General features: G+C 35.8%; 1 protein-coding gene across 1 annotated transcript in view; it reads left to right on the top strand.

The window, feature by feature from the left end:
• Nucleotides 1-27,417, top strand: part of LOC149088318 (uncharacterized) — a 234,276-nt gene that overhangs the window by 136,718 nt on the left and 70,141 nt on the right. The window contains exon 15 of the mRNA XM_089246939.1: nt 23,655-23,787. Within this exon, the coding sequence (XP_089103065.1) occupies nt 23,655-23,787 (133 nt within the window). The remainder of the gene's footprint in view (nt 1-23,654; nt 23,788-27,417) is intronic.

The following is a 27,417-nucleotide window of genomic DNA, read 5'->3' as shown; positions in this document are numbered from 1 at the left end:
AGGGTTGGTAAAAAAAAACTTTGTTTTAAATTGTTTTTTTTTTTGGTTTAAACTGGTGTTTTGGTTTAAATAGCATTAACATTAAAAACAATAACATTTCTGAAAAATCATTGAAACTTATAATAATTAATTAAAATAAAATGTTTATTAATGTAATTAACATAATTCCCATATTAATTAATCTTTTAATATTTCTTACATTTTAATAAAAACCAGCGTTTGCAATTTAATTATTTTTTTGCTGAACTCAATGAATTAATGTGTGTTTAAAAATTGTTAATGTTACTATTAACTATATAATATAAAGGGGTGTTTTCTCCAGTTACTTTCTGTATACTTAATTAGGAAGCTATTTTACAAAAACTGTTAAAAATTAGGTGAATATAATGTATTTAATGAAGCATAAATAATGCAGATTAATTAGCAATGATTTACGATACACAGGGTGATTATAACTAAAGTTCTGATTTAGAACACTGTAAAAGAGGAGCCATTGTCAGAAAATTTACATGAATATTCCTGAAGCAATGGAATTTTATATGGCAAAGAGGAAAAAAATACTTAGAAATGGAAAATTAATGATACTGTACTCATCCAACTCAAATTTGCTTGCAGAATAGGAATGATGGCCATTCAGGGCAAAATGATAATTCAATTAGCATTGCACAATTTCATAATTCATGAAAACATCACAAAAATTAAGTAATTAAACAAATATCTACAACTTATTCAAGAAATGTTAAATATATTGTCCACCGTAAAATGGCAATGAGGTGAAAGCAAAAAATGCTTGTTCAACAACAGATCAGACTGTGCTGATATGGATCATTCCCAAAAAAAGTGTACATTCCACATTTTTGAGATGAATAATTCAAATTTGTATTTTTGAAATAAAATTGATCTCAAATTATATAGCTAATGACTAAATTAAATTTAACTTAAAACTTCAAAACCTCTCAACTAAGAAAACTTTACTTTAAATCATAGTTTCCATTCTGTTGCATTGGTTGAGTTTTTGGAAAACGTAACAGAGTGGACAAATTAGCCTAAATTATTTTTTTTCATTATAAATTTAAATGATTTGTGAAAAGTTTTATTATATTTTGAAGCATATCTCCATGTGCTGTCACTAGATGCTGATATAGATGAAAAAAAGTCTTAATTATTTATGATAATGACATAACAGAGTGGATATCTGACAGAGAAAAATCTGGTACTAAAGACATAAAATGTATATTAAGTCATTTTGCAAAAGTCAAATCCAAAATTGTTGATCAAGCATTAAAAGTAAACCTTTCAATGAGCTCAAAAGTGTTATCAGATTTAATCTGGTATAAAAATATATTTCCCAAAGGACTGTAATAGAGTGGACATTTTAAAATGGGAAAAATTTCGGAACACAAACAAAAAAATAGTTGTGACGGTCAAGGCAGACCGTATTCACGAATATAGGTGGCGCGCCCGAGATTCGCTCTCGTGGCAGTCGTGTTCGAGAGTGGTTCGAATGAACTTGCTGTGATGTCGCCCGCGCGGTGTATATGTTGTAGTAAGCCAGATTTTTTTCCCCCAGATGTAAATTTTCAGTCCCTTGAAAATAAAAATATAGTAGTTTCAACCCTACGAGGCTACAATTTGGTGCCCAACGTGAAATATGACGGGTTTTTTTTCAACTCGCGGGAAATCGTCAGCGTTCAGCCTGAACGTAGCTCAGAATTGGTAAGTGAAACTTTCGTCGCAAATGTTCGTCCGATGTTCATTTTCAACCTGAAAAGAACTCATGGCATCAGTTGTGTCGAATGTTCATCCGTGTTCGTTTTCAACCTGAAAAGAATTCATCGCATCAACTGTTTCGAAATTTGCGAAAGTGTTCGTCCAATGTTCGTTTTCAACCTGAAACGAAATTCGCGAAAGTGTTCGTTGAGTGTGAAAATGTTTAATGTTCGTTTTTTTTTTATATCATTCCGCATTAATCAAAAGTGTAGATTATTTTTTTATTGTTATTGAAACATTCGTTTATATATAGTGTGACATGGCTTATTTAGCAAAAGGAAAGAAGCAAGACCTCATCGTTCTAGATCAAGCATTTGGAGTAGCAGTGTCAACCAACATGACAGTCATTCAGATAAAATCTGCAATAATCAACCGCAACGATTATGATGAGGACTTTATGAAAGAATTCCTGCTAACTGTCATCGATGAGAGAATTTTGGACTATAAACGCCAAGATCAACGGGAACAAGCCATGCTTCAAGCGGAAAAGGAAATCAAAATCCGAAAGTTGGAAATGCAATTCGAACTTGAAAAACTCAGACTTCAACCCGAAGTCGCTTATAACAGTGCCAGCTCTGTGTCAACGTCACCAAAATTTAGATTTGAACTTCATAAACTGCTCCCAAGTTTCGACGTTCAAAAGGATGACATATCCTTGTTTCTATCTCTTGCTGAACGGCAACTCAAATTGACGAAGGTCCCTGAAGAATTTTGATTATCCTACCTCATCACAGTCCTGCCCAGTAGTGTAACATCGCTCATCGCACAGGAACCTGAAGATAAAGCATCTGATTATCATCATGTAAAAGGGGTCCTCCTGAAACATTTCGATTATCTGCTGAAAAATTCCGTCAACTGTTTGCTACTCACAAGAAATCGAAAGATAGTACTTGGCGTGATTACTATTTCGAGCTCAGGTCGTTCTTCGAGAACTGGTTAACTGAATCGAACATCACAACTTTCCATGGGTTAAAGGACTTAATCATTACCGACCAGATGAAAAAGAAAGTCCTCCTGAATGTAAAGAGCATCTAATGGATGAGTGGACAGAGGTAATCTCACCCACTGTTCTTGCCGATAAACTGGATGCCTATGACAATATCAGAAGTGTTTTCAACCGAAACAATTTTTCGATTAAACCCGAACAAGTTCGTAAAACTGTGCAACCCCAAAAATCTGTACCTTTACATGACAGATTGTCTATCGTTTGCTATGGATGTCGTATGCCAGGGTTCGTCAAAGCAAAATGTCCGAATTGCTCTCCATCGACTGCGACAGCTGTGAAATCACCAAACAACGCTATTTTGTACAGCTGTCAACCCATAGATGTTCAGGTATCGCTACCGCTGATGGAAATTCAAGTATGTCAAGATCGTGGTCTCGTATGTATCGACACAGGTGCGACACACTCTGTTGCAGGGGAACACTTATACAAGCTTTTCCTAAGTAAAAATATACCAATGAACAGTGCCACCACGACTATTTGTCTGGCTGATGGTACCCGGTCTATCAGCAAGGTCTATGAAGTCAAAGTACCTGTACGCGTTGGAAATCGAGCTATTGATACCACCTTTTTAGTGTTTCCAGAAGCAAAAGGGATCGCTGCTGGGATTAGACTTCCTGACGGCAGCAGGCATCGTTGTGGATTTAAAAAGGAAATGTTGCTTTTTCAGTGACACTCCCCATCACCAATTCTCATTCTCACAGGTTCCAGCGGCTGATTGTGCAGTATCAGAATCACTGGACCTCATGCATTCATACCGATTGCGTGCTGACGAGGGAAGAGATTTGACTCCCAAGCAAAAGCATCAACTTAGCACCCTGCTAAGCGAACATCAGGATGTCTTCAAACCAGGGGGAGATCCTACTCCATTTGTTCAACATCATATCAACACTGGTAATAGTTCACCAACACCTGTGTCTCAGTACCGAATGTCTCCAGCAAAAACCAAGAGGGGTCGCAAGCCTGTCCCGCCTGGACTCATGAACATCCGAAGCCAGAGAGAAAGGGGACGCAAAAAGGTCGAGGCCTTGATAGAAACAACGGCTATGCTCGGAAAAGACGATGCAAAGAAACAAAGGGTCGCCGCTCGACGCCAGATATTTATTCAGATGTCACGTCTGCCAGTTCGTTCAGAAGAGTCAGTTTCAGAGACACGTTGACGAGTAACACTCAAGAAACCATTCCATGTCCACAAAGTCACCAACTTCAAGCAGCTGCAAGGTCGTGTCCGCCAGTCACTTGCAGGCTGCCCACGCTTGCAGAATCTGCCAGTCCACATTCAATCGAAAATTGCAGATGATAAAGCATGTCATGACCCACATGAACGAGGCATACGCCGAGGAAACGACAGCGTCATTGCCAGAATCCCGACAGCCGATTCGCGTCCAGGTGATCGTCTATCAATACTATGAGATGACCTTCGAGGACGAATCAGTTTTCCAGGATCACGTAGAGTTCCACAAGACGAAAACTGTAGACACTCATTGCCGAGGCCCCAAAATTCTGCGGTGTCCCAGAGATCTCCATGTAGACATGATGTGGCAGTACATCTTCACCTCAGGTATCACTTGGAGTGAATCATACATCAGCATTTCGACCTTGCAAGAACATTGCACATACACCGGTGATGCCTATGCGTCAACGAGGCCGCCCTCTGAAAAAGTCGTAGATTGATCTACTTACAAGTCATCGTTCTCGTGAAGAATGAACTATATATATATTATTTTTGAAAATATGTGTGCTTTTTATTTATATTTTTTTTGCCCTCGATTATTGAAATGTGTTCGTCAAATATTTTTGATTGTTTATATGCACCGTATTGTTTACGTTTGAAGACTCTTCCTGGTTTCATACCGAGACGGTTTCATGAAACCAGAGGGGGAGTCTGTGACGGTCAAGGCCGACCGTATCCACGAATATAGGTGGTGCGCCCGAGATTCGCTCTCGTGACAGTCGTGTTCGAGAGTGGTTCAAACAAACTTGCTGTGATGTCGCCCATGCGGTGTATATGTTGTCGTAAGCTGGATTTTTTTCCCCCAGATGTAAATTTTCAGTCCCTTGAAAATAAAAATATAGTAGTTTCAACCCTACGAGGCTACATAGTTTTTAATAAGAAAAATTTTTTTCTCAAAATTTTATTGTCAGTTTTATTCATGTATGGCACATATATAAAATGTGATTCCAAGTTTTCTGAAAAAAAATTCCAGGTTTGCACCAAGTCTCTTTGTTTAACACTTTTTTGAAGCTGGGACAGCCAGATTTTGCCGTTTTGCTACAAACAATGATTTAAAAAAAAAAATTAGATACCATCTGAAACAAATTAAGAAACACTGCATGACAGAGAATTAAATGAAGAACTAGAAAAAAATAAAAATTACCACCAGAGTGCTCTGAAATTTTGTAAAAAAATTACAAAGTCTCAGTAACAGTTTATACACTTTTTTGGGAATGACCCATATGCTTGCAATTCACCAAAGTTTGCTATCCAACCTCTGTTCATAACATTTTGAGGTACTCTTCCCCTCCCCACATCTAGAAGTTGGGTTAAGGTCAGGGGAACTGGCAGCCAGCCAGCTGTCATGCCGTCCTGTTATTGTCAAAATGGTTCTTCTGCAGCTGCTTTGCTGGTATTGCGATGTGCATCTTGATGAAAGTTGTGCTATCCACAGACTGATGCTGTTGAAGTGTCAAAATGATGTGGTTGCACAAAAGATTATACTGCTGGCCAAGTACAGCATCATCTACTTGCACATTTTGCACTTTTTTTTTTTCTTTTCTTTTGCCTTCCTCAAACTTCCATTGCTTCAGTAGTATCCATGCAAATTTTCAAGTCATTCTGACCAGTAACTCTTATTGTATAGTTTTGGAATCAAAACTTTAATTACAATCTCCCTCTGCATATAGCTGATTAGTTTTTATAAAGCTGTTACTACTATACAGTAGAATCTTGATTAACTGGGCTTAACGGTGAAAGTATAAAAAACAACTATTGAATATTAAGACTGGGTGATATATAGTATGAGATGTTACTTCTTATGGGAAAGAAAATGGAAATGTCTGTTAGGTAATGTAACTACTAGTATATTGGTCTTTGTGTCCCTTAGAGGTAGCTGGTGTCTTTATTGGATTATAAGACCACCTGTGTGTGTCCCTAGTATGATGGTGCACTACTGTTGCTGCTTCTTTGTGAAGGAAAAAAACAAACAACCCTTTGAGATAATATACCACTACATCAAAATGTGTAATGCAGTTCTTATTCATGAATTTGCTAAAGATGAAGCATCATAATGTATAGAGAGAAATGATGTCACTCTCCGCTGTTCATACAAAGTACGAGAAGTACGAAAGCCTGGATAACCAAGCAGAGATGTAGTTCAGAAGAAAAATTCACATTCCTCTTTGGGGAATCGAACCACCAATCTCTCATTGTCCGGGCGAGTGTTCTAACCATTGAACTACAGAGGACAGACATTTCCATTCCTTAGAGCATATGTATGAATGCTGAATGGGACTGCGCATGAACAGCCTCCTAGCACAGCTAATAGCTCTTACGATGTTAGCCCCCATATGGTGACATATAGAGAAAATAACTTCGTATGAACAGCGAAAGTGACATAGTTTCTCTATATATGTCACCATCTGAGGGCTGAGGTCGTAAGAGCTATTAGCTGAGCTAGGAGGCTGTTCATACCAGAGTTGCCAAATTTGCTTCCCAGGTAGATACTCATTTATCCCCCTCTCCCCCCCCCCCCCCCGGGCTGGGTTTTTAGCCTAAAAAGCCAGGTTTTTTGGGAAAATTTGTTTTTTTTTTTGGGGGAAAATTGTTTATTTTCGAAGAAAATGTGTTGCTTTCAGGTTAAAATTTTATTTTAAGGTTAGTTTATGTACTCCAAAAATTGCTGCATAGGGTAGTGTTTAGAATATGTATATTTTATTGTTAAAAGAAATTGAAATTATTGTTAAAAGATTTTTTTTTGGAAACAAAAATGTGATAAATAATTTCTTGGAATCACACACACTTTTTATAATTCTTTTAACTTTTTTATGTAAGCATTTAAATACAAGATTCACATATTAAAATCTTACAAGAAACCACAAACAAAATGTAACCATGAACTTAGATATGTCATATATGTTATACCTAATATATGATAGGTATAACATATATGACATAACATATCCAAAGAAATTATTGCTTATTTATAATACACAATAATTTTTCACACACACACTAATCCTTGTATAAATAAATTGAAGCCTCTGTGAAGAAGTAAACTAATGTATTATGTAAACTGAATTTTCATTCAAAAAATATTTATACATGTTTGCATTACTTTTTATACGTTTTATACGGGTACATCAGACTTTCATAACTGAAATACCAAGAGACAAAAATAAAATTAGCTTATAACGAAAAAAACAACAACTTTGTGGGATTCTTGAAAATTGGGAACATTGGTAATGAACACCTTCAAGTGAAACAGAACAAAAAGTATAGTTTTTCTATAAGACCTATAGTTCTGAAAATAAGACCTAACCAGAAAATAAGCCTTAGCTTGATTTTTCAAGATGCTCATAATATAAATCCAACCCCAAAAATTGGCCTGTTAAAATCGTCAGCCAGATGAAGGCATGCTGCAAGTCTGTTGCTATACATGACAGGTTTTCTTGTATAAAGTGATAGTAATATACAATAATATTATTGACATTTGTATTTAATGATAATTCAAGTTATTCTATAGTTTTAGGGATTACTGGTTTTAAGGTTACTGGATATCATTGTTTCTCAAAGTCTCTTAGGGGCATCACCAACCTTTGTTAAGGGCGTCGCTGTAAGCTGTCGACATTGCCGATTGCCTATTCACTGCTTTAAAGGGGTGTTTTTTTTAACTATTGTGAGTAGGGCTGTAACCAGAGAGGAACTTGGGAGTTCTGGTGACTTGGGCGCCGGACCACAGGGGTCGAAAATTTCACTCTTTAACTTCTCCCCAACATTAAAAGGGGGCCCTTCTTAATGCATGTTTGCCCCGGCTGACAAAGCATCTGGTTGCGGCCTCTGATACCGTACCTTTGTCAACAATTAGTCTATCATCAAAGTTTAGGGCTTTTGAGGTGACAATGTGCAATGAAAAACTATTATAGTGATACATTTTTGTAATCCACAATAATTACATCGATTCAGTGCATAGAAGATTCTCCGAAAAAGGTCTCGAGAAAGGCGTTGACATTGACCTGCATTTTTTTCCTTCCAATTATTCTTTTGTTTAATGTTGAAAGAAAAGCGAAGGGAAATTTCCCACGAGTGACCATCATTGTATGTGGGTGAATTCACCGAAAATGTCAATATTCCCACTCCTAGTAATAACACATAATTGCTCTCAATGTCTAATCAGTGTTGGTCATGTAACATCCCATGACAAGCAAACATTTAGCATGCTCCAGGAAAACAGTCAATTGCTAAAAACTGACCGTCCTTTGACTTTCGTGTTTTTGCTCGAGTTGTAATTTTTCCCTCCTCTGAGGCTACGATATCAGTTTGTGCTCGAATTCGCTGTAGTTTCGTTGTGTTCTTATTTGTTGAAGCCTCAGCTCGTCTTGTTTTACTCTGTTCAAGCTTAAGAATAAATAGTTTTTGTTCATATTCACACTATAGCTGGTGCTGGTTTGGCAACCTGGACCAAGGGGGGGGGGACGGTTATATTCACCCTTTCTCTTACTTTGACCACTCGTTTCACATTTCGGATGAGAATGGTGTATGCCAGAATTCATTCACACTCAAACCATGACCAAGTACAGTGAGTAGTAATGTTTTCCTTTTGTTCTGTATTTTGTTATCAATATTAGCTATCGTTAACAACAATTTCATCCAAGGTAGTGACTACAATTTTTATGAGGAGGAGCAACCATGATTTTGTCACCCTCTCCACTTAAATTCTGATGATTTTATAACGGTATTTTTGTTCTTCACTGATATTTGCCGCCCCTCTAAAGTTTGGCGTCCGGGGCACTTGCATCCTCCCTAGTTCCGGCCTTGATTTCATCTATTTTTTTACTAGTTTCTTGCATTTTGTGAATTTTAATGTGAATACTTAAGCAAGAAATCAGTGATACTGTATACTAGTTGTCAAGATTAAAAAACCATGGGTATTTGTAAATTACTAATTACATAGCCATGAAATATGGTGGGCTAGGTCGATAAGATACTCGTGAACTGTGCCACAAGATGTTCAGAGATGTCTTGTGTTCAATACCCTCTTTTGTCCTTTACAGTGCTTTTTTATGATGATCGCCATGATGATCAAACAGCACATTGCTATTGAAGAAAGTGTGCACACCAAACGTTTGTCGTTCAAACCCCTCTCGGTGAGAAACAAAAAACCAATTTTCTACCAAAATCAGGAGAGCAGGAGGAAAGATGAAAAATCGGGAGAGTTGGCAGGTCTGCTACTGCCAACTAAAAATATTGGTTTCATGCCCCTAAAAATGCTATACAACAGAATAAACAATGGGGCATTTATTACATTCCATGTGCTGATTGCCCTATTGGTTATATAGCACAGACAAAGAGACCCATAAAAGCAAGATTAAATGACCACCCTCGCTGTGTCAAGAATCAAGAATGTGAAAAATTGGCCATCGCTGCTCACTGTTGGCAAGAGCAATATAGATTTCAATTTCAGGATGCTAGAGTTTTTCACAAAGTCGAGTCTACAGTTTATTTAGATTTCTACAAAGGCCTTCAAAAATAAATTAGTAAATGATAATAAATCTACACCACTGATCACAACGCCATGGCTTAAATTCACTATGAGTGGGAATTCTAAGGAAATTTGAATAGACCAATTGGTAGAAATACATCTATTTTTTGTATTTACAAAATAACCGCAATAAATGCAGAATTTATGAAATAAATGCAATGAATGTGAAATTTGCCAATTTTGACAAATAAATGCTAAAATTTGATTTTGTACAACTTTTTCGCGAAATCGCAGTAATTTACTCTTTTTGAAGAATTCATAATTTTGCTCAGTAGTCGCGAGCGTGTTTGAAAGGAAAACCATGCAAGCATCACATCTTTCCCCTCTGACAATGTGTTAGTTGTAAGTACATGCATACAAATTTTTGAAAAATATACCGGAAGTTATAGAAACGGATGAAACATACGATGAACCAGGGATGTGTTTTTCAGTCTTATTGAAAACAATTGATTCTGAACCAGATCAGTCATATTACCTGGCAAGAGTACACTTTTGAACGTCGCTAATTCTTCCGTGTGCTCCCAAACTATAATTGAGTCCTCAAATTTTAATGCTTAAAAGAATACGAAATTGAATATGCCTATTCTGAAGTGAAGGACCTAGTATCAGACTCAATGCATTACATGACTGCGTTGAATAACGTGCTTCCACCTATTGAAATGAAAACACTTCTTGGTGACAACATTTTGCACTACAAGTGCTGGGCACATAAAGCAAATCTCGTGGGTGACATGTTCAAAGAAGTTGTGGTAGCCAAGACAAAGACAACGTTTTCGCACTGAAAAAGAAATTGTGTACTTGAACTATTACTGAAAAGAAAAAGCATGACAGTTGAGCATAACTCATCCCATTGCTGTTAGTAATCAGGTGGAATTGTGGTCGCTTATCTGAGGAAATATATGGAACATATTGTTGCTTTTCCTCAATGAATAATTCTGTATGAAAATCATGATGAAAATTAAAATGCTCATTTGCTACCATGAAGGTTGCTGTCATGGTCCTGGGTTCAAACCCAAGGGAGGATATAGATAAGATATAGTTAGATCCCTAATGAACTTGAGGCAACCACCAATAGACAGTGCCTTCATTTCCAACCCATCTCGTTAATAGCAGTAAATTGCAATAAAGCGATATGGCCAGAGTTGGTGTTTGGTGAAGTAGCATATAGGATAGACTACTCTGTCTATTTGAAGTCGCAGCAACACCTACACCATCTTTGAACCCAAATTCATTATTAGAAAGCTTCTCCAAAGTACCTGTTTTTGAAGATGTACAATGGGATGAGCTCATATATGGATACAATCATTTCAGATGTCTACTTTCAGTGGTGAATCAAACTACCTTTGTTGATGTCATACAAATTTCAAACAAGATGCTGCTACTTGAACTTTGCAAAAAAAAGCAGCTATTTAAAGCCTTCATAATCCCGTGAATAACGTGGATGCTGGGAGATATTTTAGTATCTACAACTTAGTTATTACTGACAGAAGGCAAAGGTTAAATGAGAACATAGAGATTACTACAATGTTAACTTTTAACTAAGTACTTGATACTTTAGTAATACATCTGGTTTTTTTTTAATACAAAATTTTTGATTTGAAATGTTTTATTTATGTGATTTTTTTTTTTTTTTGTGAACAAATGTGAAATTTTTCTTTCGGATTTTTGTTATTGCGAATAAATGTGAAATTTCTGGGGTGTGTGTGTGTGTGTGTGTGTGTGTGTGTGTTTTTTTTTTTTTTTTTTTTTTTTTTTTTTTTTTGTGAAATTTACGTATCTCTATCAATCAGGTAGCTCCATTCCTCAAGGGTCCAATCAGGACACAGCATTAATATCACACACAGGCTCTCAGCTTCATTCTGACCACGTCATTTGAAGTGAACAGACATACTTTTTGTCTGCTGAGCAACCGAGAGTTATTTGGTATTAATTGGGGTACTCGGTCAGCATATAATTAATGGTAAAAATTTTTTTTCTCCTCTGAAGATGACACCAATTGTGCATGTCGAAATGCATTAGGACTTTTTGTATTTTTTGCGTATTTGCCTTATACGTTGTGTGGCTTCTTAATATTCTTGGAGAAAGTTGATCCACTCTTCCAGTCAGTATATCCAATTTTTCTTTTTTTTTTTCTTTTTTTGTCTTTTTGAAGTATTATCAGTAAGTAGCACTAGAAAAAGAAGTCATCCTAAACATGCAAAACTCAAAATTTTTAAACAAAGTATGTGAATGATGATTACTGAGTGTTGCTGAAAGAAATTTTTCAATAAAGGGGAAAAACCGTGTATACGGAAACTGCGAATGGGGGGGGGGGTGCAACTATATTAGAAGTATCTCTATTAATTAATTAAATTCCACCTGCGAAAAGGAAACTAATCCAACTGTTTTTGATTGATCCGAATTAATAATAATTCAATATCTTCAGTTGCTTGCGATTTTTGTTTTGTTAGCACATTCACACCTTTATTGCTTCTTTTTCATAAGAATGGAACTTATCTTGGATGATGACATCCTGTACATGTGGCTGATTACAGCAATCTTAATGCCACCCTCATATTTTTCAATGATTTCCTTCTTCAACTTGATTGTGTTCTTGGCCTTCTTAGCTGAATCTGGAAATTTTCTTTGGTCCCATGAAATTGTTTAACTAGACCCGCAGGGGGGAGGGGGGTGATGCTCACACAATGCCACACTAAGCAGGAGAATGAAAATTAGCAGTGAGATCAAGTGGGCACATTACTGAAATGCGAGGCAACCGATGAAAATGAGACGAATATTTTGTGAAAAAAATTGCCAAAAACCGAAACCGACATCAATGAAAACGGAGGTATTGCTGTATTTCCAAAGATTGAATATTTGGGTTGCAAGAATGGAATGCAATGATGCCCAGGGTGGAATGTAGTGCTCCCCTTAAATACAATAATTGCTTTGCAACATCTAACCATTCTTGAAATAAGTTGGTCGATAAGCTGTTGAAGCAACATTGTCTATGTTGTGTTAGAATGTTTCAGTTCACGGATATTTGGAATTTAATGTGGGCAGCATTCAAATCTAGAGACTTCACAGGCCAATCCACGAAAGTGATATCCTCACTCACAGTTTATCACAACACTTGCATGGTTGTGGTGTGCATTATTTGTCCATAAAATAGAATCTAGATCAAATGGCACCTTGGAAAAGATGCCTATTCAAAATATGAGCTGATCCAATAGACATATTGAAACACCCTAGCAATGTAGCATCAAACAGATTTCACTTTCCATTAGAACTCAATTTCAAGAAGAAGCTCAGTTTCCCCCTCCTTTTTTTTTACTTTCCACTATCCTCTGCAAAAAAAGTAGCTATCTTATATAGTAGACAGAAAAATTCTAGAAAAGAGTAGAACCCTCTCATCTTTTCAAAGGAATATCTATAGATGCTCCACACCCCTCAGTGTTGCTAGTGATGTCACTCTATTTTGACTCTCCTGGGGGTGAACAATCCCACTTTCCTTATATAACGCCCGTTGCGCGCTTGTCGTTAGAGAAGGAACTATTGTAAGGAACGTGTTAAAGAAAATTCCTTAAGCGGCACTCTCCCCTTTGTGTTGAGCATTGTCCTTAGGATCACGTGACGGGTTGCGGAGGTAAAAACCTGTCTTTCGGTTCATTCGTTCTTTTCTACGGTTCAGCTCACTATTCAACCGATCAACGTAAAGCAAAAAGTTTACAACAACTACTACGTATTAAAAATCAATATTTCGTCAACATTTGTGGCAACGATTGCTTTATTTACTTTAATTTCGCGTAATGTTTTTCTTTTCTTTTTTTTACGTTGGATTGTGCACAAGTTCCTATAACTTATAAGATATTTTAATAATTTTCTTACTGGACATATTAATTTATTTTAGAGAAATTAAAGTTTTTTTAATAGAAATTTTATATAAATTACAATTTTTTCTGAAAGATTATAATTTTAATTTCTCATGACATTACATCATAGAGGTTAATACAGCAAGTATCATGCTCAATCATGGGGGAAAAATATTGATTTTTCAGGTCTATGAATTTAGCACTCGTGTTTTAATGTTATAACGATTCTCACTTAGGAAAATGTATTGAGATTTCTTATGCTTCCATCAAGTCTTGACATGTTGGAACTGTTTCCCCCATATACATGTTCGGCAAATATTATTTGATACTTTATATTTTGATATTACTAGAACCATGTCATTATGTCACCATATCTCGCAATAAAATTTTAAGTTCTTTCCAATCGTTTCATTAAATTTTTTATCAACTGCAGTTAATCCAGCTTGTTTTTCAAGAAACACTCATGAGAAACTTAAGCAGAGAAACGCTTTGGACAGAAAATTTTGATGAGTCGACAAAAATAAGTCATTCTAAATGGGAACGTTATTCGTTTTGTGATTTCAGCTGCATTTAATCAAAAATAAATTATATAACTCTGGTTCAGATAAATCAAAATCAACACTTCATTCCACTGAGCTGTTTAAATCTTTGCATGGAAAACAGTTTTCTATGCAACTAATTCTAGATTTATTGTAGTACAAAATGTAACATTCATAAACATTTTTTCTAATTATAATCACAAAGAAAACAAAAACTCATTTTCTGCTTACGATCATGGATAAATTTATTAGATAAATGTGTGAACAATATTTCATACACATATATGATTGCGGCTGTGTGTGAATATACGTATATGATTGCGGCTGTGTATGATTATACATATAGGTGCTGGTTAATTGAGTTGCTTAAAAAACAAAAATTTCTAGTTTTACACTCGTAGGCCATAACTTGTGTCATTGCATTCAACATTTTTACCTGAAATGAAAAGGGTAAATTGTATGATAGTTTTGAGTATTGAACTTTGTGCACGTCATAAAAAGTTCCCAAGATAAAGTTCCAAAATGAAAAAGTTTCAACTTACCTGCGAAATCTATGGTTTAATCCATCAGTACATAAGTACACTTCATGAGCACCGATTTCTGTCTTCAACAGACATGTAATGTCTTCATTTTACAACTCTCGTTTCAGTAAATGGTCAAGAACCTAATAAGCATTTCAAATAGTATACAACAAAGTACCAATATATAAATAATAGTACCATATTTCAATGTATCAGTGGTGTAATGGAATAAAATGTTAGTTGTCAACTAAAACAATTTCCCAACAAACTGCTAGTACTACTAAACCACAGATACAAGTGATATAGTTCTGAGGAATTTCTAACTGACATGCCTTGGAAAGTGTTATGTGTATACATAAATTTTTGTGTCCTTAGCAAATTAATTGCAATATATAAGGTATGCATGTTTCATGCTCGACTTACTACTATCTATTTTTGATACTGAAAGCGATGATATGTGCTTGAATTTTTGTGCTCTAAGTACTATATTAAGGGTCAATCTGTTCTGTGGACAGATATATATATATACATACATTTCAGCCACCACGTTAGGCAATTTGTCTATTGTAGTCTGTTTTATGTATATATATTTGTTAAACAGAAGAAAAAAATACACCTAGGAGCAATTACTTATGAATAACCTACCCTCAAGTGGCAATTGTACAATTTGAACAACTACATTGAACACTTGTAGTAGTGTTCCTACTTAATAAGTATAACACAGTAGTACAGACAATTATTTTCTGAAATGTCTCTACAGACCAGTTAATATCAAGAATTCGTTCTTTATAATTTATTATGTTTTATGCTTATATCTCATGGGGGAAATCATCTGAAAGACCCAAACTTTAAATCCTTCTCCACGAGTGATTTGAACAAGTTCATAAAACAAAATTGTACAGGCCAATTTTAAATACATTGTTTAATGCAAATGGCATACATTATATTGTATTCATAGGTGCCAGAACCTAGGGGCTGAGGCCATTTGAGCCCCCCCCCCCTCCCAATAAATTTTGAAAGAGGACTGAGCCCCCCAAATAATTTCTGAAAAAACAATGCACTACACCTTCCCCCTCCTGCATACGTGCTCGAGTCACATATATACCAGCAAGTTTCAGTCCCCTCAATGTTTTCATGTCTGCACCTCTGATTGTACTGTGCAGTATATCAAAAGATTTAATACGTAACTGATAACATTGAAAATTTTTCAATCTGTGTCTGCAACCAACCTATCACTAAGAGTGCTGCAGCAATTTAATGATTACAAGTTCTGCAGAGAATGTGGACATGGTGCATGTGTGGTTTGGTAGTGCAAATGAGGATTTGCGTGCAATTTTTGACAGAAGTATGTAAATTGGTCAGGTATTTCTAATTCTGGAGGGGGGGGGGCGCCTTCAGAAAAATTACTCGGCCCTGGGGGTCTATGCAGCACCTCCTAGAGATAGATGGTGCTGGTCTACGACTCTTTAGATGGCACGGAAATATGTGCTAACACAGAAATATAAAATGTTGTGACCTTATCGATATAGTCCAAACATAATACATTATTATGATACATGTTTTCCATGTTTATATATGTATATATATGAAGGAATTAATATTTGTGAATATAGCTTGCGTATATGATCATCTCCCTATCTGTAGATAGAGCCGGAACTGGAGGGGGGGGGGACACAATCGCCCCGGGCAGAAAAATTTAGGAGGGCAGCAATTTTAGGTGGGAACAAAAAACACTGTTATAAAATTGTCGAATTTTAAAGTTACAGAGGCGGCAAAATTATGTTTGCCCCGGGGAGCAAAAATCCTAGTTACGGCCCTGTGATTACATATTATACGAGGTCGGTCAGTATAGGATTTTTTCTCCCAAAGCCTCGAGTATGCATAAAGCATCAATATTCATTTAAAATGAGTGAAATGTCATGTTGAGAAAAATTAAAAAAATGGATTTCATATCATAAGTTAGCTTACCTTCCACTCAACAGCAACTCTTGTCTTCGCCTTTGGCTCAAGCTCCTCGCATAGCTGGCTGTATTTTTCGTTTAGCCTAAATATATATATATTTTTACATTAAATGTGTGTATCAAGCATTAACAGCACGGAAAAACACGAGAATTGTTTGAATCAAACATATATCTTCCATCCAAGCACACATCGCGCCGCCATTACAGAGAAAAAGTTGTCATTACGAGCTAACAAGAGGGGCTGCCAGGGCCCCAGCCCTGGGGCCCGGGAGTCAGGGGGGGCCCCGTGGAAAGGTCTTTTTGATTTTTTTTCTTTCAGATATGTCCCATAGGAAAATAAACAGGACTCTTTAATATCAATCATATCAATTTGTGTGTGTACTCCTATGGACGGATATCTTGAACTACATACCTTCTATTCTCATTGAAATTTTTTTTAACTATACACATGTACAAGTAAACGAAAAAAAAAACGGAAACAAAGAAAAGAACATTGTACAAGGGTACAACCCCACCCCCTCCCCTCGGGTGACAGTCGTTCTCCTAGGAAGGAAGAACATTGTGATGGTCATTGCTACTGACATCAAGGACACCAGAATTTTGTGTGTCCTCAGGGCTACCATGCGTCCCCTGCTGTTTCAGTTCGTAGAAGGCCATAATGTCTGGATAGAATGAAAATTGGAGGAAACAGACGTCGTATTCCACAGTGAAATTGCCTCTGGGTGCCAATAAAGCGTATGAACCCCGCCCCCCCCCAACATCCTGGAACAGGGACCCGTAGGCTGAGCTCTTCAGCGGACCCCCTCTATAGTGACCTAATAGTGTGGAAAAAAGACAAAAAATGACAAGAATGGTCCAGGCCACAGGCCTAAAGCTCCGCCAGCCCCACTCTCGTGGGCAGGTTACGATACTGAGACAGCTTTGCTGCAAGCTTTTGTATACAGTGGATCCTGCATTACTTTTTCTTCCTGGGGTCCTGCGACTCTCTCATGCCAACTCTTATTACTGATACTCATCCAGATTTCTCGTTTAAAGCGTTTTCCCGCTAAAAGTATTGCATAAAATGGCTGTAATGACGTGTGTACTGAATCATGTGATTTCGCTCACGGCCCCACTAGTAGGCCCCCTCCCTCTCCCAGTCCGAACAGATCAAGGGTTTTTTTTCCTTTCTTCTGAAAAAAAAGCCACACTCCGCATCAGCCTTTTTTTATTTGCTGTACTGTCTTGAGGACACATCTCCCGTCAAAACTTCTATTCACAGATGACATTCTTGGATCCGTTGAAGAGAAAAATATTTACGGTTCGTGTCTGAAAAATACAGTTCGAAATCTTTTAGTAAAATAGTTGAACGAGTTTCCATACATAAAGGATTAATTTTTTCCCGACGTTGATGAATCCTACGGTTCTAGCCCAAAAGACTGGTAAGCAAAACTAAAAATTTGAATTTTTGTTAACATTTTTATTTTGAGCACATTAATAGTTAACTATAATAAATCTATGTCCGAAGAGTTTGGCCCTGCCTGAAGGCCAGTTGCGATGTTTGTTGAATTGTGTTTCATAAAGTTTAAAAACGATTATTTTTAATAGGGCATATCTACAAATGACAGAGTAACCTTGTTCATACATCACTCAGTTATATGACTTTCATGTTTATACGACATGTAACTTTGGTAGCAATTGGTAACAATACATTTTAAACAACAATACAACAAATAAATTTTAATGTTAAAATATTTCATTCATTTATAACGTAAAACCTCAATTATTCGATGTTTTCACTTTGACTCAAACTTGGAAACTTTTGAAAAGAAGAAAAACATAATTTATATCCACACATCAAATGCGCACAAAATTTTTGTATGCAGTGAAAAAGCGTTGCTGCAACAGTTCTTGCATATTGTCACCACAAAAGACATAAATTTTATGGTGATTGCTGATGTATACGAAAATTGCCAGTGAGATGACTGATGACTAGAGCTTGGATTATATGCAAATGCACATGCTATGCACGTATGCATTTGCATATTTTGGCCTTTTTTAGCATTAATGCATATAAATGCATAAAATCAAAGAATTTTCAGTATAAGTGCATATTTTTGAAGGTTTGTTTAAGCTCACTCAATTTTTTTAAATAATTTTTTGGGATTTTTTTTCACCCCGCAGGTGAAATTTATGAAGTATTTTACTAATAATATTAACCGTTTTATTGTAAAGGCTATTTCTAGAGATATGTCAAAGTGTTACATTTTTTTAGAAATAGTGTCGAAATTCTTTGGTTAATGCTATTTTCGTTATTGAGCAGCTACAACAAACTGAAAATTAGAAAAATGCTTGAGTAAAAATATGAAGATATTTGCATATGCGATATATGTAGCTATATAAGGGGGTATTTTTTGTAAGTAAATACATGTGCACTAAGAAATAGAAAAGATGCATTGTACAAACAAATCAGCTTATTTTTTGCATGATTTTCTCATTTTTTTTATACATATTTCGGAATTTTTGACTTTTCGAGATTTCTAATGCATATTCTGGTTTGTTTGATGCACATTTTGGTATTTCAAGTGCACATTTTGTACTTTAAGTACAAATTTTTGCATTTTTAAATGTGTGTGTGCATATTTTTTGCATTTTTAAGTGCATATTTTTTGCATTTTTAAGTGCATATTTTTTGCATTTTTAAGTGCATATTTTTTGCATTTTTAAGTGCATATGTTTGCATTTTAAGTGCCTATTTGCATATTTTTAGAGCATATTTTGCCACTTTTTTAGTGCATATAATCTGGGCTCTACTGATAACCATTTAGAGTGGACACTTAGGTGATTTGTTTATTGCCTCTTTCTGAGAATACGCAGATGTGGAGAGTCCCGAAGAAATGGGTTTCAATTGTTTTGACGGCCATATGACCTTTCAGAATTTTTTCTCTCCCTATGTTTTCAACGTTATCCCGAGCGGGTGATAAAGTCTACTGTAAGCATTTGGGAGGTACAAATCTGCCGAAAATAGATACACATGCACAGTAAGTTCTTTCGATCATTTCCTGTAGAACTTTCCTTCGATGTGGGGCTTTGCTTGCTGACGGGGCCGTCTCAAGAAGAGCATCATGGACCCCGGGCCAATTGATTTTTCTGAGGCCCAACCTGGAGAATTCCCGAAAATTTCAATTAGTTTCCATTTTTGTGAGGAACCTCTTCTCTTGAGTCCTCTGGGCCGTGCTCGGGTGGGGCCATGCGTTCAGACGGCACTGCTTGCTGACTGTGTCAAATTCGTCGTTCGTAATGTCGGAAAAACAAAAAACTCTCTCTCTAAAAAAAAATGGAAATTTTCGAAGAATTCAACAAGAATTTTAAATTGATACCGGAAGTTCATCTTGCAAACCAGTTGAATATGTTCGTTTCGACTTTTTGAAACGATTATAAAGGAAAGAAACAACCGCAAAGAGCAAGCCCCTGATTGAAAATCATCTACTGACAAAAAAAAAGTCCAAGATGGGAAAATTTTTGCAAGTCGAGAAGATTTTGTTGCAATTTTATACCCAATGTTGTTCCCCAAAGTTAATACGTTGTGCTAAATTTTATTTCTTTAAATGATTTGAAATGTGATTTAATTTCCTCTCAAGTATGAAATATTTTTTTAGAACAGAATTGGAATGCAATTAAACACATAAAATTTTATAACATTTTATATGTATTGGGGGGGGGAATAGTTTTTTAAAAAGGCTGTTATTCACTTCGACTTATACATAAAACGTTTTGACTCTGCCTCTAGAACGTCGTATAAACAACTGTAACAGAATTGTAAAGTTGGTCAGTTGAATAGATGAAGTGAACATAGATATTTGAATTATTTCAGTTCTCTCACACAATTTTTCAGGCCGGTGCTTCAACCAAGGCCAATGAAAATAGTTTTCAGTATTATTACTTTAACTCTTCAATTCACTAAATTTATTTATTCTTTTTGCACGCCTGTAGGGAATCGCCTGGAATAATGGAATAGCTTCGTTTTATCAAAAAAAATCATTGCATTGAATAACTTCATGTTGGAGCAGGGCGTCTCAAACTTTTTCCACATGAGGCACTCTTTTCCCCTATTTAATGCTTGTCCGCGAGCTCCACAGGCTTTCCAGAACTGTTTAACAAAGAATATTTTCGAAAACTTCACACCCTGACAAAGGTTGGAGGTGCACATTTTGAGAACCCGTGCGTTATAGGAATAATCTTTGATGTTCTAAATTGAAGTTAAACGTTTGGATAGAAATTTTGTTTTGTGTAAAACACGTTTCAAACTGGTTCGTCATGTGTAGAGATTCTACAGTAGTTTCATTTGGTGTAGTATGAGTATACTTGCTTCCTTGGTGAACAACGAAACTATAGAGATGCGGTGGATATCTTATCTGAGAGAAACTAAGGATAAATTTGATACTGTGCATATATATCTATATATAATTGATTTTCTGTCTGTGTGTATGCTCTCTATGCAAATCCACAATTTTAGATTGATTGTCGCCAAAATTTGGATATATACCAAACAGGGCCTGGATTGAACGATAGGCTACATTAAAAGTTCGTCAGAGAAAGGCAGATACCCGAAATGGACGAAAAATCGTCGGGTAACAATGGTTTCTGGGCCTCAACAATCCCTTTCGGAATGTTTACTTTGATTACCGTGGTTCCCTAGTAATGCGTTTTACACGTGCCTTTACAATGGCTTGTCACTTCTTTAATCCTGCCAGTATTATATATTTATTCCTTTGTAATGGTTTGTCACTTTTCCAATCCTCCCAATAAATGAAGAAAACACGGGCAGCGCCGGGTATTGTAGCTAGTATTATGCATGATAAAACTGCAGTGAAATCTCGATATAACGATATTCTGCGGACGAAGAAAAATACCATAATAGAGGTATTATCGTTAATCGAGAGACTTTGACATTGAACACTATCCATCAGGGCCGCAACCGCAACTAAATGCTTCATCAGCTGAGGTAAGCACATATTTTGACATTCTCCCCCCCCCCCCCCCCCGTAATTTTGAAGAAAAGGCTATAAAAGTTGAATTTTGCTCACCCTTCTGGTCCTGGGCAAGATACCTGCTTGTCCCCCCCGCCCCAGTTGCGGCCCTGCCGACCATGGATCACGATCACCATTGGCGTATGCAAAGGGGGTTTAGGGTTCTTACCCCCAGAGCCGAGATTATAGGGTTATTTTGCAAGGGGAAAAAACGTAACCCCCCACCCTCGTGAAAATTATGTGTACGCCTATGGCAATCGCAAGTTTCTATGGGAAAACCATACCGCCTAATCAATTTGTTCTCTTAACTGGCCCATAGGGAGGCTCTATTGTACTGCATAAAATTATATACAAATCCACAATCATATCTCGAAATGCAATAATATTTATTACGCAAACACAATTATATTTTATTATTTAGTTTAAATATAGTGATACCTCAATATAACAATATTCTACGGAGCAAAATAAAATATTGTGGCAAGAGGGATTAAAGAGGTAACGTTATCCTCACGTGTGATCAAATTTATGCTATTGTTGTCATTTTTTCTATATCGGCATTGCTATGGAAAATGCGCTATTATGTATTTATTCGTTACAAAAAATTGTAATTGATTATAGTTTATTTATAAAATTCACTTAGATGTGTATTGTCCCTGTAAAGAAGCTTACCGCATTGCGCTTTTGTGTCGTACACAGAGTGTAGCAATACAAATAACTTTAGCTCGGTGATCATTTAGTGCAAAATATTGATGTTATCAGACGCCTTCAGAAGAACAAGAAAAAGTGGCAAAGTTAAAATTAAATTCAAAACAATTTTGAAGAAAATATAAAAAATATTGTTGTAGCGATTTCAAAATTCTCCTAAAAATATCAGGTTATAGAGGCGTTTATCATAGTAGATGATGTTGTTGTGCTGAGAGTTTAACATTAAGCCAGGCAATTCCAAACAAGATTTGAAAAAAATATCATTGTAGATGTATTGATTATCGTTGTATTTTCTCATGGCGGGAAAGGGGGGGGCATTCAACATTTTTTTTCTTCCCGAAAGTGGTTTCTATTTCTTTACTGAAAAAATACACTATAATATTTTCTCAAGGGAGGTGCACAAAATTTTTTGTGGGGGGGGGGGGGGGGTAGGGGGGCCCCGTGAAAAATCCTGGCCTGGGGGCCGGACACTAGCATGTGGGGGCCATGGGGGGCTTCTTTGTTGTTATCGCTGTAGTTATACAAGGGGGAAAAAAAATCCTTATTTAGGGAAAGGCGAGCGCGGAGTGCGGAAATTTCCCCTTTTTCGTTAAATAACTTAATGAGGAAAAATACTGTGTGATTCATGAAGTTGATTTTTATGGAAAAGAAATTAAGTACCAGCCAAATTTCATAGGAGCCAATAATTTCCTTTCTCCCCTTCCCCCCCCCCCCCCACCTGAAAACTTTGTGATTTTTTTAGAGTACAATTTAGTTATCACACAAAACATTTTAAGCACCAATTTTCCATTTTTTTATGAGTTGCTGTGGCAACCTGGCACTTGTCAATCTCTGCTCTAACCTTTATTCAGTAGAAGCAACAATGATTCTTTCACCCATTGTGATTCTTTGCTTTATTTTACCTTGAGACTTTGTTGATGAGATTATTTATAAATTATTGTACTGTTAAGAAATTTGCATAGAGTTGCATGTGCAGGAGGGAATTCAAGCACTTTTAAGTAGTTCAACATTGATACTGAAAAAAGTAAAAATGCCATAATAAAAGAATGTTCCTTCTTAGAAACAGATTCTTTCAGAATATTTTGTAATCATATTAATATACAATTTCCATAATGGTCAGAATTACCCCTACCACCATTCTTAGTATAAAATTTGTTTGATTACTTAATCAAACAAATCTTAAATTATCAAACATATTTTATCAGAAAAACATTGTTGTAGTTCTTTGTTTCTTAAATTATCAAAAAGCTTAATACATTAATCTTTTTTTTTTTTTTTTTAAAGAATTGTCTCATTTAAGTTTCCAAATTTCAATAGCCCTGTGGTGTAATTCATTTCAATAAGCTGTTTAGGTGCTATTTCATTTCAAAATAGCCTTGTGGTCATAATGACTTCTGTTTTTCTCTAACGTTACATTATGTCATGTTTGGTATATATATGAAATTTTACAAAAATTGATCAGATTTGTAGATTTGTTTTGGTAACAAATGCATACACAAGAGTGACAATGAATGATATTTGTATTTACTTATAGGAAAAAAAGACCCAAGAGCTCTGCAGGAAGATAGAAGAGCAGAAAAAGTTAAGACAAGAAATATTGAAACGGAAGGAAGAGCGAAGAAGACAGATGGCTCTTCGTAGAATGCAGGAGTTGAAGAATAACCAAGGTATAATGCAGGATTAAAAAACAAAACACAGCATGGAATAAAAATCAAAAGTATCTTGATTTCTAGACAATTAGAAGTGGTCATTAGGGGCTGTTCAAGTATTATGTCAGCAGATTTTTAGCAATTTTTGACCCCTCTCCCTCCCCCTTGTCAGCAAAATTTCGTCAGCTCTGCCCCCCCCCCTCCTAATGCATATTGGAATCAGAGATGTATGTGGGGAGAAGGGCATGGTGGGGCTCACGCCAGGGGTTTTTTTTAAATTTAAATCACAATTTTTTTTATTTTAATGATTTTCTTAAAATATATATTTAAATGTATATATTGCTAACACACTAGTCATTAATCTATATTTTCTTAGAATATAAAATTTAAAAAAAAATTTAATTTACAAAAATAATGACTATTTAAAAAATATTTACGAACTAAAGATAAAGAATCATATACTTGAGACATATCAGAACATTTTATCAAAAAAAATAGAAAAAAACTTACATTTCTTGAATAGATATCTTATGTAGGCCTATATCATATATTGAATAATTTTACCCTCAATTTGCTTCATTAGAAACACTAGTTTTGATGCTTTTGCCTACTTTTATTCTGTTTCGTTATCTAAAATGAACTACAAGTATTTAAAAAATCCTTTCAGGACAGGCAGTCGATACCTTGGTTTTTGGTTAGCAGGTTCAAGAACCGCATATCACTCTTCATAATTACATCTTTACCAAAAACATTATAAAAACTATTCGCCCACTCAAAATCAGACATTGTATTAACAACCTTAGAGTAAAAAAAAAAAAAAATTTGGCAGAAAATGGTTCCAACTTCCCCAAAAATTTTAATGTAATTGCCGGGAACCTAGAGCCACAGTTTTGTTTGATAAATTCAAGACCCTTATTTCTCTCTTTTTTTTGTGGCATCAATTCCCATATTAGAAATTAACACTAATGAGCTTATAATAAATGCAGCACAGTGTGCATCTATTAATATGATTGTTCATATCAGTTTGTATATGCTGAAGGTAAGGCCTTTTTATTGTTTGATGCTTCTTTTATTTTCAGTTGCAACTTTTTCCAAGCTAGTTAGGAATACCCATTCAGCTAGAGAGCAGTTGTTTTGTACAAAACCAATACGATTTCAGAATCGCAATCATGTCCTTGACATTTCTTTTTAAACCAATATTTACAATTTTATTGGAGATGTCACTATCTGAGATCTGTGGTCTTCACAAACTTTGGTAACAACTGACCAATTTTAACATAAGATTCAAGAGAATGACAATAAGTATTCCATCGTGCCTCTACAGGAAGTATCAATGCACTTCCACCTTCTGTATGATACCATGCTTTCGAGAGATGATGATTGTGAAAATATTTAAATATATACTGTACTTGCATAACATGCTTTGTTACATCAATTTTAACCAAATCTTTGGCTAGCAGGTTTAAAATGTGGACACTGCACCCATATGTAAGTTCCAAAAAGCCAAGCTCTTCATCCAGAGTCTTTCTGGAAGAAACCATATTTGCAGTTATTGTCTGTAACAAAACTTGATATTTTACATTTGAAGTTTTCTTCTGTTGATTTCACTGAACTAAAAACCAAATTTGCTAAATAACTTCCAATATGTGATGAGCCAAATGTGTCAATAGTATCAACTTGGATGACTTTACTACATTGTTTGATTACACACACAATTGGTCCATTATGGATACTCATACATCCATTGATTGCCATGCAAACTGCATGATTTTCTAAGTCGACTTTACATCCCATAACTTCACTGTAAACCATTTGTCAGCTAAATTGGTATGACTATCACATCTCTGATATTTAATATATATATATATCAGGTGTACAAGTATGAAATGCGGATTTTTTTTTTAAAAAAACACGTTAAATTCGGAAGAATGATAAAAAGTGTTTTATTCAAAGTATGCTCTATTGCTTGTTATACATTTCCCCCATCTTTCCTGAAATTTGTGAATACCACGCCAGTAAAAATCTTCCCCTTTTGCTGCGAACCATTCATCGAGCTATTTTTTCACATCTTCGTACGAACCAAAGCGTTGCTTAAAAAGTGTGTGACCCATCAATGCAAACAAGTGGTAATCGGAAGGAGCCAAGTCTGGTGAGTAAGCCGCATAGGGTAGAACTTCCAGCTGAGTGCTTCCAACTTGCCGCGAACCGCTTTTGCTGTATGTGATGGAGCACATTGACCATTGTCAAGGAGCATTTCACATTGTCATGGGGCATTGCGATTGGAAACAGCTTGTTGACTAACGCCCAATTGTTCTGCGAGTTGTTTTTGTGTCATCTTCGTCCAACAATGCTTCCAATTCCACATCTTTTTTTTTTTGGCGGTTTTCCATGTTCCTTGTCTGCAACATCGAAATCGCCACTTTTGAAAAACCGAAACCATCATTCACACGTATCTTGCGATGGAGCATGTTCACCATAAGCTTCTCGAAGTAATCGATATGATTCAGCAGCAGTTTTCTTCAAATGAAAACAAAAAAAATTAATGATGTTCACGAATGCTCTTTGTTCAGTATAACTTTCGACATATTGAACACAACAATACAACACTATGCACACACTTTTCCAATTTATCACTCGTGCACATATGACACTTGTTGATGACACAACAAAATGGCGCAGTGTCAAATCTTTATAGCACAAACTGCATTGGTGCACCATCTGTTTTCTGAAATCCGCATTTCATACTTGTACCCCTGGTATATATATATATATTAATATGTATTTTAATACTATAAATATTTGAAAATATAATAATAATTAAAATAATTCAATAAAAATTTAAATCACTGTTTAAAAAGCTGCATAAATAATTTTATTTGATTAAAACAGATTTTTTTTCATATCTGAAATAAATTGATTTCAATCGGGTTTTTTTTAAAAACAGTTGATTTAAATCCTTACAACCCTGGCTCGTGCCTCCCTCCCTAGTTGACAACTTTTTTTTATGCAAAAATATTTTAAAATAATTAAAATATTGGAAGAAAATATCTTTATATGTTATGTTAACCAATTTCTGTTCATTTCAATGCTATTTAAAGGCTAAATATTCAAAATTTCTTTTCAAGAAGTTCATTGCAACCTACCCTCTAAGCCAGCGGTTCTCAACCTTTTTTGACTTGCGGAGCCCTTTCTGGTATACAATTTCTATGGTGGAGCTCCGTAGGCCTATTTTTTATTTATACATCAAAGGTACTGATTTATTTTTATTATTTAAAAATATTAATTATTTTTTCCAGATTTACTTCTTTTTAATTTTCTTCGAGCAGCCGCGAAGCACTGGTTGAGAACCGCTGCTCTAGGCCATATATGCCAAACCCATGGCCCACCACCCTAAACCTAAATTTGTAAAAATGAACTAAACCACATTTACAGATCGCTTAAGTGACCCGTTGCACAACTCCAGAGTGGCCTGTCTCACATTTTCAGATCACTCACGACACATTTCCAGAACACTTAAGCGGTCTGTGGCAATTTAGAAATACGTTGAATGACATATTTTGCAGTTTTAGAGCACTTAAGCAGAACTCCAGTGCAGTTTTACATCACTCAAGTTACCTGCGGCACATTCTGAAATTACTATGCCAGCAC

Source organism: Pholcus phalangioides, unplaced genomic scaffold (genome assembly GCF_987345545.1).
Source record: "Pholcus phalangioides strain wild (caught in Gottingen) unplaced genomic scaffold, Ppha-v1.0 ptg000003l_1, whole genome shotgun sequence".
Taxonomy (NCBI): Eukaryota; Metazoa; Arthropoda; class Arachnida; order Araneae; family Pholcidae; genus Pholcus; species Pholcus phalangioides.
The sequence above is the reverse complement of the archived record's forward strand: the minus strand, read 5'-3'. Positions and strand labels throughout refer to the sequence as shown.